This window comes from Mirounga angustirostris, unplaced genomic scaffold (genome assembly GCF_029215605.1).
Source record: "Mirounga angustirostris isolate CCGP_5_RB_7025 unplaced genomic scaffold, mMirAng1.0.hap1 SCAF_1, whole genome shotgun sequence".
Lineage (NCBI taxonomy): Eukaryota > Metazoa > Chordata > Mammalia > Carnivora > Phocidae > Mirounga > Mirounga angustirostris.
In genome coordinates this window covers 12,758,783-12,775,931 of record NW_026991709.1, presented here as the reverse complement: position 1 = coordinate 12,775,931, position 17,149 = coordinate 12,758,783, and the positions used below count along the sequence as shown (strand labels likewise).

General features: G+C 38.3%; 1 protein-coding gene across 12 annotated transcripts in view; it reads right to left on the bottom strand.

Annotated features, from left to right (window-relative positions):
- Nucleotides 1-17,149, bottom strand: part of SYNJ1 (synaptojanin 1) — an 84,764-nt gene that overhangs the window by 54,087 nt on the left and 13,528 nt on the right. For all 12 annotated transcript variants that reach the window (XM_045902543.3, XM_045902549.3, XM_045902542.3 and 9 more), the window contains exons 3-6: nucleotides 10,364-10,450; nucleotides 8,566-8,833; nucleotides 5,275-5,500; nucleotides 4,139-4,222 (exon numbers count right to left, since the gene is read on the bottom strand). In XM_045902543.3, coding sequence (XP_045758499.1) covers nucleotides 4,139-4,222; nucleotides 5,275-5,500; nucleotides 8,566-8,833; nucleotides 10,364-10,450 — 665 coding nt within the window. The remainder of the gene's footprint in view (nucleotides 1-4,138; nucleotides 4,223-5,274; nucleotides 5,501-8,565; nucleotides 8,834-10,363; nucleotides 10,451-17,149) is intronic.

Sequence of the window (17,149 nt, the reverse complement as noted above, 5' to 3'; positions counted from 1 at the left end):
AATTTCACTTTTAAACATTTCCCTCTGAGGCCCTGGTATCAACGTTCCCCAGAATTCATTCTCCCCAGTTTGAACAAAGTGAATTTAAAGAGGCATGGGAAGAGGGCTACCAAATCAGTCATGCAGTTTGACGAATAAAATAAAAAAATTAGCTCTAACATGGTTATCCAATTTGAAAACTGAATTAACAGTATTATCCATTCATCAAGCATCCTTCTCTCTGGATAAGCGAGACAATCTAGTAACTCTCCTAATAATCAGTATTTTCTCTTTAATGTTTTTTCTTTTCAACAAGAAATTGATTTGCTGAATGCCACACCTATATTCAATTTTATTTTATGGTGCTTAATAATCTTTATAGAATTTTAAAATTTGATAGATGTATACCCCAGGGCATTAAGCATTTTAGACTGAAGAAAACTCAGCAGAAGTCAATACCTTTTCTTTGGAGTAGTCTCAGGTAATTGCCTATACCTCTATGAAAGTCCAAGACTTAGCATTTTTCTACTGATTAATATTTATATTGAACAGTACTGCCAACTGTCAAGAAGGTAAAAAAAAATACAAGTTCTGTTTTTCAAGCAGTGGCTGTGGTTGTCCCCCAGCACGCTGGTCTTTGACACACAACTAGCTATACATCATAACTCTTCTAGTAACATATTGGTTAAACTAGACTGTTTTTTTTTTTTTTTTTAAAGATTTTATTTATTTATTTGAGAGCGAGAAAGAGAGAGAGAGAGCATGAGAGGGGGAGGGTCAGAGGGAGAAGCAGACTCCCTGCCAAGCAGGGAGCCCGATGCGGGACTTGATCCCGGGACTCCAGGATCATGACCTGAGCCGAAGGCAGTCGCTTAACCAACTGAGCCACCCAGGCACCCCTAAACTAGACTGGTTTTATTACTCAATTAGGTTTTAGTACAACTGCCTAAAAAAAATTCTATAATAAAAGAGCTCTTATATTAATTGTGATAAAAGTAGTACTCCAGAAAGTTTTAAAGCTTTAAATAACCATAAATTTATCCAATTTTTTAAAAAGTTGTACCAAAGATATCTCTTAAAAACCATTTAACTGGGTGGTATGGAACATCATTTTCCATCAGTACTATTGCTTCATGTTTACATATTTCTAAAACTTCAACCAAAAATTGAGTATGCAACACTATACTAGACATAGATCTGATAATGCTTACCATCTGTTAAGGCTAACATAAGCTATAACATAATGTCAGAGTAATAGTATAAATTGTAAATGTTAAAATGAATGAGTTGCCACCACTTAAAGTATCATTCTTTACCTGGGTAGCACCTTATGACAACTCCTAGTAATTCCTCAAACTAATTCATATTGACATTTACCTCTTCCGTAAAAGGCCTGACCCCCCAAACAGATTGTAAGCTCTCTCTGAGGCATCAGTATTATCTTTGAATTTCTCATGGTATACAATACTATATACCCAGTATAAAATAATATACATTGGAAGAACTTAAGTATTTAATGAAGAGATCAGTGTGGAGGAGGGACTGAATCCATTCAAGGAGATCTGAGTGGGCTATATTGAAGGATGGCAAACTTTAATTTGGGGAGCAGAGGATACTTGTTAGAAGACAGCAAGGCATGAAGTTGGATAGGCAGAGGAAAGTAGATAGCGAAGAAAAGGGCACCTTATAGATCTGATGAGCACAGTATTTCAAAAGTGAGAAGAACTGCCAGAAAGCTGGGAGGAGACCAGTTAGAAAACTGTGAGAGTCTTCCGGGCAAGAATAAATGAGGAAGACTCTAACTGGGATGATAGGAGTGGGAAACTGAAAGCAAGGGAGAGTCCCAGTGCCTAGGAGAATGCTGGGCTAAGTGTCACAGGGCTACCTTTGCTGGTTCAGGATTGGCTCTTGGAGCAGACAGGGATGGAGATGCTTCAAGGTCAATGGGATAGCATCAGGTACACAGAAGTTCTCAAATGTGAATGGTAGGGAATTGGGTTAAAAATACAGATTTCTGGTCTCATTCCAAGAGATTCTCTTTCAGCTGATGTGAAGTTGAGGCCATGAATCTGTATTTTAAAATCACCTCAGAGGATTCCTTCAAAACCTTACAATTAAAAAAACCTCAGAGGAATTAACTGTGGAGGATAAGAGGCAAGTGAAGGGACAACTCCTAAGGATTCTCTGTCCATGCCTTCTGAAGTAGGACATCTTGCTAGGTAACACTAACATCAATAACACTAAAATTAATTCTAGTCCTGAGAATACAAAGGATACCTAACAATTATTTTCAACCACTCTCTGTCAAAAGCCCTTGTTTGTCTTCTAAGGGAAAATAAATTTAGGGACTTGGTATTTTGTATTTTTAAAAATGAGTATTTTTCAGTTTTTAAAAATTGATAAAATATTTTCATTCCTCTATTACCTATTCTTAGAATGATGGGGAAAATGTTTTTCTGTAAAAGATACTTATGAAACTAATCCATTCCTATTCAAAAAAAGGCTGACTTTAAAAACTACTAAGCTAAATAATTGAGAACCACTTAGTCCTTAACCAATGACAACAATAGGCCAGCTCCATGAAAATTTAGCAGAATTGTTGGACTGTCTCAACGTCTTAAAAATTACTATCTTTATCAAGAAATGCGTGATTTTAAAATCCGTAGCTTTCAGCCCTTAAACAATACGGCAAGACAGACTATGTGGGCCAGCCACAGAACACAGCTGGAGGGAGGTGCGTAGCCTCACCCGAGGAGGATCACTTAATGTAACTACTCAAGATCCTATCATATTGAATAATCAAACACTATAATTCTGAGCTTCTAATAAAGTATCACAGAGAGCAGCTAACAGAGGGTCCATAAATAGGTTATTACCATTTCTTATACTCCCCTGTCTCTAAAGCAAAAGCATTTACCTTGCATCAAAACAAGGCTTTCGAAATGTTCTTAAAACAAATATTCCAAACACCTTTCTCCGATCACAAAGGCTTAGGAGAAGTGGACTAGGGTTGGGATTATTTCCCAAAAGAGACTTGGGGAGAGCTATATCTGCTTTAAGTTTCCGTTCCGTGCCAAAGAGAAAGCCTGCATAAGTCAAAATTATTGACAAGAACCCAGGAATTGTAACTGCTTTTAATCCTTGTTAATTCTTGGCCTGTCTTACATAAACTGCAGTATTGCAAAGGTTCAAGTGGTCTGCAATCTTTCTCCACAACAGCCATACTAAAATGTAAGAGATCCAGCTGTGAACTAAAAGGAGGCAAGATTTTTTTCTGTCCATTTTCTCAGTATTATAGGCTAAGGCAATACATACTAGACAATACATACTAGAAGTCTAAGATGAAAATAACATATACTTTAGGGACTAAAGATTTTTGAATAAAAAAATGCAAAATCACGCTATTATGAGCAATCTAATATTATGAACTTACATGAAAAAAACTTATATCTTAAAGATTAGATGTTTATATCAACAAAGTAAAAAAAAAAAAATCAGAAAGCAAACCAGAGAACATATTAAAGATGACAGGTCACTAAAAATTATAAAGTAAAATTTCAGTAGCAGATGTATTATCGATAACAACAAAAGCTAACCCTTACACAGTGTTGCCCGTGGGTACAAGGCATTGGTCTTAGTACTTTTCATTTTATCTTTACAATGCTATGAACAGGAACTACTAATATTATTATTCCCATTTTATAGATAAGCAAATTGAGACACAGAGGGGTTAAACCACTGGCCCAAGATCACAGAGCTAGTAGTGGCAGAGTAAGGATCCAAACTGAAAAGTCTGGTTCCTGAAGCCTTTTTTTTTTTAAACTACTACATTCTTCTACCTAAAGAGGCTAAATTGTTATATATTAAGATACTGAGATAGTAAATATGAAACAATGAATATCAAGTGCTATGGAAACATTAAAATTTTAATATTAAATACTGCAGTTGAATTTCTATGGACATGTGAAAGAACATTAAATGAAAAATATCTAAGGCAATTCCACGAACTCTTGTATTTAGATCCTCATTTGTGAATCTAGCTAATATTACTAAACTGAGTAACAGAACTATCCAATGAACTAATAAACTATCCTGAAAGTTTAAAAAATATGGAAAATATTCAAGAGAAAACACAAGACAAAAAATGTTACACAGATACCTGCAATCCTGGTTGCTCCCAGAACAATGGAACAGATCCCCGGATTTGTATGAAAGAAGAAACAGAGTCATCTAAGTACACAACCTACAGAGAAAAATCATATATAAAATATTTCCATAAAGTTATTACCTTTAAATGACAAAGATAAATTTACTAACATCTGTTGCCTGCTAGTTTTACCTTATGACCAGTCTCTCCCATATAATTGTCCTAACAAAATATCCGGAAGAGGCAACTAAGTAAGTTTGACTTTCTTTTAATTAGTGAGTTTTTCTGTATATTAACCAAAAAAATAGTAAAAACATAAGCATATGAGTCACAACTTTTAAAAAAGAATGCCTTCTAAATCTCAATATTTTACACAAATACCTTTATATTTTTTTCTTTAGCTTTTTTATATTTTTCAAAAACTAATTTGAAGAACTGAGTTGGGCTGGGGGCATGGCCTGAATTTCATTTATATAGTTTCAGAGCCAAAAAATGTCATAATTTTTTTAAAAATTCAAGTATAATTAACACACAGTGGTATATTAGTTCCAGGTGTACAATATAATGATTCAACAATTCTCTACATTTTTCAGTGCTCATCAAGATAAGTGTACTCTTATTCCCCTTTATCTATTTTATCCATTCCCCCATCCACTTCCCCTCTGGCAACCACCTGTTTATTCTCTGTATTTAGGAGTCTTTTTTTTTTGTCTCTTTTTTTCTTTGTTCGTTTTGTTTCTTAAATTCCACATATGAGTGAAATCATATGGTATTTGTCTTTCTCTGACTGCAAAGGCCATAACTTAATTTTAGATGAGTTTGATTTAATTTCACAAAAACCCCACTTTTATTAAGTTGTCTAGCTCTATAACTGAGGATTTTTAAATTCAATACCAAAATGTACAGCACTGACAACGTCATGCTAATTGGTAAAAAATCTTGTTACTCATTTGAAGAGCCATACCTAAGTTTGTTTATAAATAAGTCTGTTTCAGGGAAGCCTTCCTTAAGGCAAGTAGCCAGGAACAACCACAAAATAACATTACAGATGTGAAAAGGAGTTCTGAATCAAATCGAAATCTGTGGTTCTGTTATTTTCTGGGCCTCTTATCTAATACACGAATTAAGCAATATAAAACACTATATACCTGTTCTGTTTCTACAAAATTAGCGACGTGACCATCATCATTTGTTCCCCGGACATTAAACCTGGTCCCAGCTCGTTCACAGCTGAGTCTGGAAATGAGGCAAGCCTTTGCCTGCTTATGAGCAGCATAAATTGTTCTGATTTCTACTCCCCCACACATGAGGCGTAATAACCAGTCATCACAATTCACACCATAGTGCTTGAGATGCAAGTGCAAAGACTGATTCCTAACAGAAAAAAAATAACTCATTAGCTTACTGAGTACCAGACAACACAGCATCAGTTTTCAAACAGTGCTCCTGAAACATTAATTTAATGCTATTCAATTAAAAGGCCCTACAAATAAATCAATTCATTTACATTTACTATGCTAGGAATCAGAAGAGAAGGCTATAAAATGTGATCTTTTGGCATAGGACCTATGGTCTCTAGAAAAGAAGCATATCTTTTATGTTTTTAGTATCTATGCCCCATTCTGTTGTCTTTTAATACAATGTATACATAACCTAACTTTTCCAAAAAAAGGATTTCATACACATATCCCCACCCCACCTTATAAAGCTCTACTCTTAATGCTCCACTTTAATGAGGCTCTGTTTTAATTAATTTTAATTTAAATAGCCAATTGAACTAGTAGCTACCATATTAATACATGTCTAGAGTTTTCCATTACTCCGAATAGAGTAGCATTCTAGGTAACAAGGGGGTCTGGTTTCCAAACTTTTTTGGAGTAAAAAGTTTTACTCAAATAAACACCCAGAAGCCCAGTGATTAGGAAACGCATCAAAGCAAAGTCACTATGGCTAAAGCAGGGATAGGGGCGAGAGTCCTGCTGGATTGGCCACCTTCTCCTCCTGCTGACTGCCTCTTCTGGGCTCTCGACTGGAACCTTAGTCCTCCAAAGAAAGCATGTGGAAATCTCCCAACCAACTTATCACCAAGGAAAATATATTGTGCAGAAAAACTTTCTGGCTTGTCTTTTCAGATAACAAAGTGTTACCAAAAAAAAAAAAACACAAAAACACAAAGTGTTATAAAAGTGAATTTTCTATAATATTGAAGCTTGGTTCTTTGAGTTTTAAAACTCTTCTGTTTTAAGCAGAAATTTTCTCTTAAGTACTCTCCAGTATCTTGCTGTCTTAGTCACTAATGCACAGCACTGCTGCTAGACCAGCAGTTGCCCAGCCCTTCCCCCCCACAAGGTATAGGCTGCAGTAGAGATAACAACAGATGGTGGTCATTGCAGTTCTGGTAAACCATCCACGCCAGAAAGCATAATGTAAATGAGCGGTGAGATTATTTCTGGACTAACACTGAATCCAACAGCCACTATGGATTTTCAAAATACGACTTGAGCTTCCATACTCTACTATTACCCACGTTGATCTGAGGTGAAGTTCAAACTGACCCAGTATGTCCAGATATCACAGCGAGTCCCAGGTCATGGCAGAGGTATAAACAACCTACTTGTCCCCATGTAAAAACAAGTGGGATGCTATGCATTTGTTCAGGTAGAGTTTCCCCCTCTGCCATCAGTTTTCATTTTTCTTTGCTGTCAATGTGTTGTTGTTTTAATTCCATTTAAATTTATAAACAACTCTCAACTGGCAGCAGCTCCAAATCTCGAGTGGAATAAAATGACTTGGGTTTTTGTGATAGGTGTTTGTGACTCTGGCAACAAAACTTACTTGGCTGTATCCTGGAAAATATTTCTACTAAGCTACAAGAGAATGCATAATAAATTCATAAAGCTTTCATTTTTCTATGCAAAGTGAAGCTCAAGAATGCCAATCCTTAGCAAAATTGTAGAAAGTGTAAAATTACCAAAACTTATTTTTGGTGTTTTAGTCCCCTTTGTGTTCAACCTGTCTCCTACTAGATGAACTCCCTCAATCTGTTATCTAAACTTGTTGCCACCCCCACCCTTAATTGAAATAAATAAATAAATAATTCCTACTGGTTAAACTTAGAAATGTGCTTAATTGCTGATCATTGAGCCAATGCATCCGCACCTGCTTAAACTTCTAATTACTGCAGGAAAATGTTTATCTCTTAATCTAAGGAATTTGGGCTAAGAATGTCCAGGGTGGGGGAGAAAAAAAGTAAGGACAGCTGCCCAGCTCAGCTGTACCACCTTAACTTTTCAGGGATTTTGATGTCTCTTCTGTCAGAAAAAGTGTGGGGCTGACATGAGCAGCCGGGACTCTGTGCCCTCTCATCTGTCCTATTAACCCTTCCTTCCCCACACCTCCATCATCTCCTCCTTTGTCAGGCTCCAAGTCTCTGTTTACGGTGCACTAGAATTTTTTTTTCATTCTACCCTTGTTTCTCCTCCATGCCACTATGCTGGGCCAAAAAACTTCCATGTTAGCTACAAAGTTTCCTCTAAAATTAGTTTCTTATCCTAAAGTTGTTGTTGATTTTGAGCCCTCAGACACCCAGGGCAGATGGGTCAGACTGAACGTGCTACTCAAGGACCATAGGTAGATGGTGCAAGGGGGAGGGAAAGAAAATATACAGGAGGAACACCTTGAATCTGACCTACTAAGGGAGACCCAAGAGCAGAGAGTCCTGGACTTTGGCCTATAACATGGAAACATAAAGAAATAAAATTGCTACGTGACGTTAAGGAAAAAAGTCAACAGCAATGCTGGCTGTGGACAAGAGAAGCAGTATACTAGAAATCTGGTCAGCTCCAATAAAGCAGTACTAATTATAGTCACATATGCTTACCCTTTGTGCACACTTATAGTACAGCACATTTATGCATGATGGTGAAATATATTAGTTACCTACTTAAGTCTTACTTTATTATAGTACTAAACTTTATCCTAGTATGCCACTTCTTCACAGCCTATTGCTCTTGAATCAAGATTATCCGCCTATAACCCTTAAATTAAAAATAATAAGGCAATGTTGTCTTAGAAAAACAGTACTGCCAGAGACAAGATCTCAAAACTAAGAACAGTAAATATGAGTAACACAATTTGATTATAACTAATTCATTCTTAATTTTAAAATAAGTATCTTAAATATATTTCAGAAATGAAAGGTCAGTCTAGATCAAGGAGAGTAAATGGATTTCACATCACATGAGAACTTCAATAAGCTGACATTGGATATCTGCTATGCTCTGCTGAGGATTCTGGAGCAGGAAAGAGTGGTGTGCTCAATCAGCAATGCCCATCCCTGCCACCTCTGGAAATAACTGATGAACACGCTATACCCCAAATCAAACTATTGCACGGCAAGCACATGATAACAAAGGGAAAAAACGTTAACACAAACTCACCAGAAAAATCTATTATCAGTTGTGTGTTCTTGCATGCTGCGATGTGCATTAAGACTCAGATCTAAACTGATTCCAGAGGCAGACCATGCAAAATAAAAGTTTCCTGAATTCAAAACTTTTCGCACTTCTGAAATGCGATCCTCATCTGAAGAATCAATTCGTAGTGATATAAATTCAGTGGAAGTAACTCGGAAAACTTCAGATTCTTGAATCTTTCCAACAGACATACATCCGGTGACTAAGACCAGGTAATGTAACATGGTATCACCTGCAAAAACCAAAGAATTAATTGGATGAAAAGTCCCAATATTTTTCAAATTATTCAAAGTTTCTTCCAACTTTCTTGTCATGTCTCCAACTTTTTAAATCTGACAACATGGTTATTTTAAACTGCCACGGACATGTTTATATTTACAACTGGATTTTGGCAAAAGTTGAAAAAAAATCCTTGCTTAAACACATTTAGTATAATGAAGCATTTAAACGTTAACAGAATACCTCACATTGATGAAACTGTTCCTCTACTAAATCTGAGGATATACAAAATTTATCAAGTAGAAAAAAATATGTTATCTTCCCCAACTGTCTTTTATAATTCTCAGGAAATCCAGATAAGACAATACATGTGAGAGTTCTTTGTAAATAGCACAGCTGAAAAAAAACTGGGAAAAAATATAAATGTGAGCTGCCGCGCTGACACATGAACAGAAAGTCCCTGCTAACAATTTATAAAGCAACTTGGTTTACAAAAACTTCCAGAGATTTTTCACGAATTTTGACAAAAATCCTATGAAATTAGCATGAAGGTGAAAATTCAGCAGTGGTGTACTTTGACAATGGGCTCTGAGCAGGCAGATGTGGCCCGAATCTTGGCTCCACCAGTCATTATCTAGACCAACTTCAGTGTGGTAACATAACCAACCTGAGATACGCACCTTCATAAGCCAGGATTTAAATAAATCTCACTGGACTGTGAAGGTTCCCTGAGACAGTATTAGGTAAGCACCTAGGCACAGTGCTTTTTACATGTGCTAGATTCATAACAAATGACAAATCTCCACTTTACACACTCGCCCTCCTCAAAGTATGGTGCATGAGCTGTCACAGTGAGAAAGGTGCTTGTTTCAGAATGGAAAGCAACTACCTCACTAAATTCACTGTTTAGTTTAGCTGACTTTTGTTTTTCATAGTAAGACTTTATCAGTGGTGGAAGCCATGTGCTGATTTGCATGATGGTGTAAGCTCCTAATCTCATCACAGACCACTAACAAAATGGTTCACGGACTGGTACCAGGCCTTGGGCCACACTTGCAGTCACGCTGTTACAGACAAACTAGTAATCAAAAAGGATACTCTGCAGCCCGTGGTGACAGTAAGTGGCAGAGACAGACTCAAGCTGAGACCTTTTAAATACAAAGCAGATGTCCTTTCCACTATAAACCAGAGCAATCGGTGTGGTTCTCACTAAGGCGTCTTTCCCTAAAGCACTGAAACAAAACAAAACAAAACAAAAAAAGGGCAATACCCTGATTTTCTCCTTTGACAACTGATACCGATCTTAAAATGTTTAAATAGCACGATGTATCTGGAACTTAAAATCACAAAAGCCTGAGTATGTAGCATGCCTTTTCAAACAACATTTTCCCAAGATTAGCAGAATTAGGGTTTAAAAGATGTTACCATGCTTTTAGCCCAAATGTGTAGTATGAAATGATATATAAGCAGTCTCTCTCTCAAATCCTTAGTATTAAAAAAACTGAAATGAAAAAAGATTAATTATATTGAATAATAAACTTACCAAGATTTAATCGTAAAACACCTAAGAGTCCATATGCATCCAGTACTTTGGAGTATGTACCCTTGATTGCCTCTTTTTCTGCAGATGCTACAAAAGAAAATATTCAGGGTAAGAAAAATGGCCTGAAACATCAGATTCTATTATAAAGCCAGAGTCTCAAACAAAAGCTGCTAAATATCTGACACTTTTTTTTTTTTCAGTAGGCTCCACACTGGGTATGGACCCCGAGATCAAGACCTGAGCTGAGATCAAGAGTTGGACACTCAACCAACTGAGCCACCCGGGTGCCCCTAAATCTGGTACTTTTTTTTTTTTTTTAAAGATTTTATTTATTTATTTGACAGAGAGACACAGCGAGAGGGGGAACACAAGCAGGGGGAGAGGGAGAGGGAGAAGCAGGCTTCCCGTGGAGTAGGGAGCCCGATGCGGGGCTCGATCCCAGGACCCTGGGATCATGACCTGAGCCGAAGGCAGACGCGTAACGACTGAGCCACCCAGGCGCCCCTAAATCTGATATTCTTAACATAAATGTATCGCATAAAATATCTTCTCAACTAGTAACTTAATTGTCCTTCTCAAAGAGTCAACAAATTGTTCCAGCACCATTGATGAATTAATCCAGCCTCTCCCAATGATCTGAAGTACTGCCTTGAATAATACTCATATGTTTTGGAGGTTGTTTTTGAATCTTCTTCTCTGTCCCACTGATCTGTTTGCCCATCTCTACTACCAGCACTATGCTGGCTTATCACACCCCTAGTGAACAGCATCCAACTCCTTTGTCAGCAATCTTTCAGAATCTGGCCTCAACCTCCTCTTTCTGCTTCATTTTTCATTACTCCCTTCTCCCTCCCACCCCCTGCATTCTATGCTCTCATCACATTAAACTGCCCCTAATTGCCCAAACACACTCTTTTACACCCCCACGCCTTTGCGCAGCAATCTAGCCTTCTGCCCGCAAGGCTCCACCTAACCTTCACCTTACACAAACATCGCACAAGGTCACTTTCTGGAAACCTTTCTTTACCTCTACAGGCACAGTTCTTTCAGAGTTCCCTCTTCATGTTGCCAAAACAGTTTATATAGTCCCATCACTTGTCTTTCTCATTAACCAGCCGATCCTTGAAGGCAGGAACATTGTCCTATGCATCCTTTTATCCCTGACATTTAGAATAGTGCTTGAAACATAGAAGATGACAAATGTTGAAATGATAAAAGCTAATGGCAACACTTGACGACACAGTTTAGCATAGGAACGGAAATCTTCAGTTTGGCCTTTTCTTGATTCATTTCTTCTGCTATAAAGTTAATGTTATCTTGCTGATGAATATAACCCACAGAATAATACCCCTAGGTCAGGCTGTTGTGGTTGCTCTATTGAAAAACAAAAACAAATCCTGAAACTTTAAGGGAAAACTCTTCCTAGTTCTTAGCAAATATACTTATTAAAAATTTGACCAAAAAAGTCCAAAGAAATATAAGCCACAGCTAGTATCTCAATGGACAATTCCAAATAATTCTAAAGTCTACAAATCCAGAAAGGTATGATCCTCTTTCTCATTTTGTCCTTTCTCTTCTATTTCTTTCCTTCTCTACTGTTCTCCCTTTCCACTCTCCATCCCACACCTCCAACTCACCTCTTGGCTGACTAGTTCACTCCTTATTTACCCTATTCTCTTGCTCCCTATCCCCTCTCCCCTTTCCTCATTCATCTACTATATAGAATTATAGTACATTTTGGCAATAATGTGTGTTCCACATTAGAAAAGCATCTTATGGGGCCCCAGGGTGCCTCAGTAGGTTAAGCGTCTGCCTTTGGCTCAGGTGAGGATCTCAGGGTCCTGGGATCAAGCCCTGAGTGGAGCTCCATTGAGCAACCTGTTCAGTGAGGAGTCTGCTTCTCCTTCTCCCTCCACCCCTCCCCTCTAGCTAGTGCTCGCTCGCTCTCTCAAATAAATGCATAAAATCTTAAAAAAAAAGAAAAGCATATTATTAGATCCTTACCGTCTTCCCACTTCCTGTCAATCTTTATGGCCAACAAAAGGGCTATCTTCTCAGCCTACTGCTTTGTCTAATACTACTTTAGTACTTTGTATTAGAGAGCTTTTCCTTTTCCCTGAGCTCTTCTCTGGGGTTCTACAGACCATCTCATCTTCCCTGCCTGCTTCACCTCTTTTCAGACCATCTACTCATAAGCCTTCTTCCTAGTTAACCCACTTCTGCCTTGGAATGAGTTGTGCTCTGATAGCTGGCAGAACAGGCTAAAACTAATTGCTCAATTAATCACTCAATTAGCTGATACTGTCATAATTTTCTAGCATGCTCATTATCAAGTGTGGGCCTTTACCTTTATCAAAGCACCCCATATGAAATTAGGGAGTAAGATTTCACCAAGCCATTAAAGGTGTGGGGATTTGTATTTCATTCTGCATTCTTAGAGTTCTTCTTCTCATTATTACACCATATGCTTAAATAACAGTTACTCTTAACATTAAATGACAAGTGGCACAAATATAAAATGTCACATTAACTGTAATTGTATTTTGTAAAGTAAATCAGGATTGCCTGTCCCTAAATACTGCCTCATTAAGAGTACCATGTGTACATTAAAGCAAACGTTATTAAAGACTTGTTACAACTCTGATGACAGAAGGCATGGCTCCCAGGCAAATTATTAGAGTTTTAGAGGTTACATGCTCTATGCATTTAAATGCCATCACTAATATAGTAATACAGATATTACTAGATGTTTCAGTTTCAGCAGCAACCATTATTTAGTAAGATTAAAAAGACAATGTGTTTTTAATGTTAAGCCATAACCTCCCCTTAAGAAGAAAAGAGTCCTGTTATAACTGGAATTACCATGCGACACATCGGTCTCTCTCCTAACACTATATAATAATTATCTTCTCACTGGCTATGCTCCAAATATACGGGTATGTCATGTCTCTCAGGCCCCATGAAGACCCATCCGAGAAACTGTCATCTGATTCGGACATGCCAACAAATGTCATGCTGCTTACTTACACTTTTATATTATATTCTAAGACTCAGGAAACAGGACGAACACACAAGCATACAATTTAGACTAAAACTAAAGTGCCTATTCTTAGATAAAAGTGTGCTAAAGGGAAGGGAAAATAATAAATTCGGAAGCTTTTATCTCTACATAGCACTAAGATAAACTCTTATACCATGTTATCCCCTCCCCATACATTTGTTTAATGGGGAAAAGAGTCTCTTATTCTATGAAACTCCATGAAATACAGAGAAATACATGATGTAAGAGGGAGAGACTTAATTAAATTATTGTCCTATTTCTCTGGTAATTTTTAATTCTAGAAAATAACCTGGGGGGACACCTGGGTGGCTCAGATGGTTAAGGGTCTGTCTTCGGCTCAGGTCACGATCCCAGGGTCCTGGGATCGAGTCCCGCATCGGGCTCCCTGCTAGGCAGGGAGCCTGCTTCTCCCTCTGCCACTGCCTCTCTCTATCTCTCTCTCTGACTCTCATGAATAAATAAATAAAACAAACAAAAAAAAAAAAGAAAAGAAAATAATCTGGGAATCTTCCACTATAAAGAGATTATTTAAAATAAAAAAGTCATACTACTTTAAAATAATGTGTATAACCTTTAGATAAAACACAGAATGTACAGATTGTTCACTCACTCATCCCCATCTTTGCTTTTCCCTAATACTTTCCCCTTGCATCCTATACTGCAGCCAAAATGAGTAAAAAATGAATAACGGGTGGCTCCTTCTGTGTGCTCCACATTGTTTTCCCTCTCCCTCTGTTCACAGTGTTCTTTCCATCTGGAACACACTTTCTCATTTTTGTGTTTCCAAATATCACCCATCCTTCAATACCTAACTAAAATGCCTCTTCCTTCCTGATGTTCTCCCTGATCATGCTGGAAGTAGATCTTTTTTCTCATTATTTTATACCTCATTCACTTGTATACGAACAGCAACAGAAATTGTCTCATTTCTTTTTTTTCAAAGATTTATTTATTTATTTGAGAGAGAGCGCACTGCATGCACGTGTGTGCACAAGTGGGCTGAGGGAGGAGCAGAGGGAGAGAGAAAAGGAGATAATCCCAAGCAGAAACCCCGCTGAGCGGGGAGCCCAACACAGAGCTCCATCTCACAACCCTGAGACCATGACCTGAGCCAAAATCAAGAGTTGGACACTTAACTGACTGACCCACCCAGGTGCCCCTCATTTCTTTTTATCTCAACACAATACCAACTTAACCAGAGCCACTGAACACGATGACTATTAAGTATTCATCTAATAGACAAAAAAATTTGAGAGGCTGTAGCACAAAAGGGAATGTTTTGTTTTAAAATAATACATAAAAAGATAAACATTTAACCTTACCACCAATAGCGTCTGAATACTCTGAAATTTAACAATTCCTCACAGGGACATCTGGAAATTTTCAAAGATTTTTATTTATTTATTTGACAGAAAGAGACACAGTGAGAGACAACATAAGCAGGGGGAGTGGGAGAAGGAGAAGCAGGTTTCCCACTGAGCAGGGAGCCCAATGCGGGGCTCAATCCCAGGACCCTGGGATCATGACCTGAGCCGAAGGCAGACGCTTAACGACTGAGCCACCCAGGTGCCCCAACATCTGGAAATTTTCAAATGTGATGTCTATCTATGGTGGACACCTCTGGTGGAGTGAGGGTGGGAGTGGAAAGGTAGGGGTGGGGAAGACAGGCCTTGTTAAATGATTTCTAACCAGGGCTTAAACTGGTGGCGTTTATACAATGGTAGGATGTATAGAGAGACCCAAGGAAAACAGAGTGAAAGAACGAGAGGACACGAGAGTTCAGGGGATATGGTGATACGAAAGTTCAGATTACTCCTCGCCAGGACTGTCTTTCAAGGTATCTACTGGGCTTTCAATGAGGGGAACAGCCTGCTCTGTATTTTTTTTCCTCCTGCTCATGTTGATGTTCTTAAGTAAACAAGATGCTAGGAAAAACAGACTTTTCTTTTTTTTACAAGTTACTGATTTCTAACCACCATCCAGACCTTTAGCAGTTCAGCTCAGGTAAGGAGGCCTGCACCTCTTTGGCTCACCTGTTCAACATGTAAACTAAGGCAGAGCCCGACTCCTGGAGTTACTGCTCTAACACATCAGGGGTCAAGAGTACCTAACTTCCTCAAGGGCTTATTTTAAAGAGAAAAGCTCTTCTTCCCTTGTCACACCCAATGCTACAACTCACTCATGCCTTCAATTTTTTCTTTATTTTCCATCTAATGTGAACATGCAGCTCTTGAGAACAGAGCTATCTTTTCTTTTTAAGAATTATTTATTTATTTGAGATAGTGACAGAGAGTGAGCACAAGCACTGGGGGAGGGACAGAAGGAGAAGCAGACTCCCCACTGAGCAGGGAGCCCAATGTGGGGCTCAATCCCAGGACCCTGGGATCACGACCTGAGCTGAAGGCAGACATTTAACCGACTGAGCCACCCAGGTGCCCAACACAGAGCTATCTTAAGCATAAATCTACCATTACATGTTTAAACATATCCACACATCCGTAGAACTGATAATCTGAAGGTCCTCTGATTCTAATCCTAGTGAATATGTGAATATGAGAATATGAATAGGTCACAGAATAGAATTTAAAGCAAAATAAAATATGTACCATAAACATTTACTCTCATAAAAATATTTATGGATGAAATTACATGATATCTGAGATTTACTTTAAAATAAATGGGGAGGGGAACTAGTGGATAGGGATGTAGATAAATACAAGTGTCCATGAGTTGATAATCAGTGAGGCTGGGTGACAGATAAATGGAGTCAATGACACTACTCTCCCTTCTTTGATGCACATTTGATACTTCCCAAAATCAAATGATAAAAACAAATTTATTCTGACACCATTCTTTGGCATGCCGGGTAAGTTCAGAAAGAAGAGAAGACAAAATAACTGGACAGTCAGTGAGAGCAGAGGCTACTGGAATTCTAAGTAACCTGAAAGGTACTTTCCTTCAATTACCCTAGACCAGAGGTATACTAGTCAAAAGCTCAATGGGCATCCGGACTTTCATAATTTGAAGGGAAGCAGTAAATCCTACTGCCTTTAGAATGACCCCACAGTGTGCGCCTGGGTGGCGGTTAAGCATCCGACTCTTGATTTCGGCTCAGGTCATGATCTCAGGGTTGTGGGATCGAGCCCTGTGTCGGGCTCTGTGCTCAGTGTGGAGGCTGCTTGAGATTCTCTCTCTCCTTCTCCCTCTGCACCGCCCCCCACTCACATGCACACTCTTTCTCTCTCTCTCTCTCTCTCTCTCTCTCTCAAATAAATAAATAAAATCTTAAAAAAAAAAAAAAGGATGACCCCACAGCCCACTCTAAGGCCATCATATAATCATCAAATGATAAATTGGGAGGGAAGACTCGGTGATTCCAGAATGGAGACCTCAGGAAAGGGAAATATTGCTGTACTCTGCCATGAATGTTTTCCTCACATTCATCGTAAATCACTAAGCTTTAGTATCCTCCTCTGTTGAAAACAGCCTTGGAGAATTACAAACTGGCCCCGGCTCATCACAGAAGAGGTTGAGAAATACTGAAAACGACACTAAGCCATGAGGTAGTGACATCCAACACCTTAATTCAGATGACTTAAGTCACCCAGTATTTTAGCTCTGTGCTTTCAAAGTTCTTTTAACTGAACAAATTCATGACTGAGAGTAGGCCTAACCTATGTTTCCTACTGAAGCGACAGGAAGTAATGAAAATAGAAGCTGTAGAG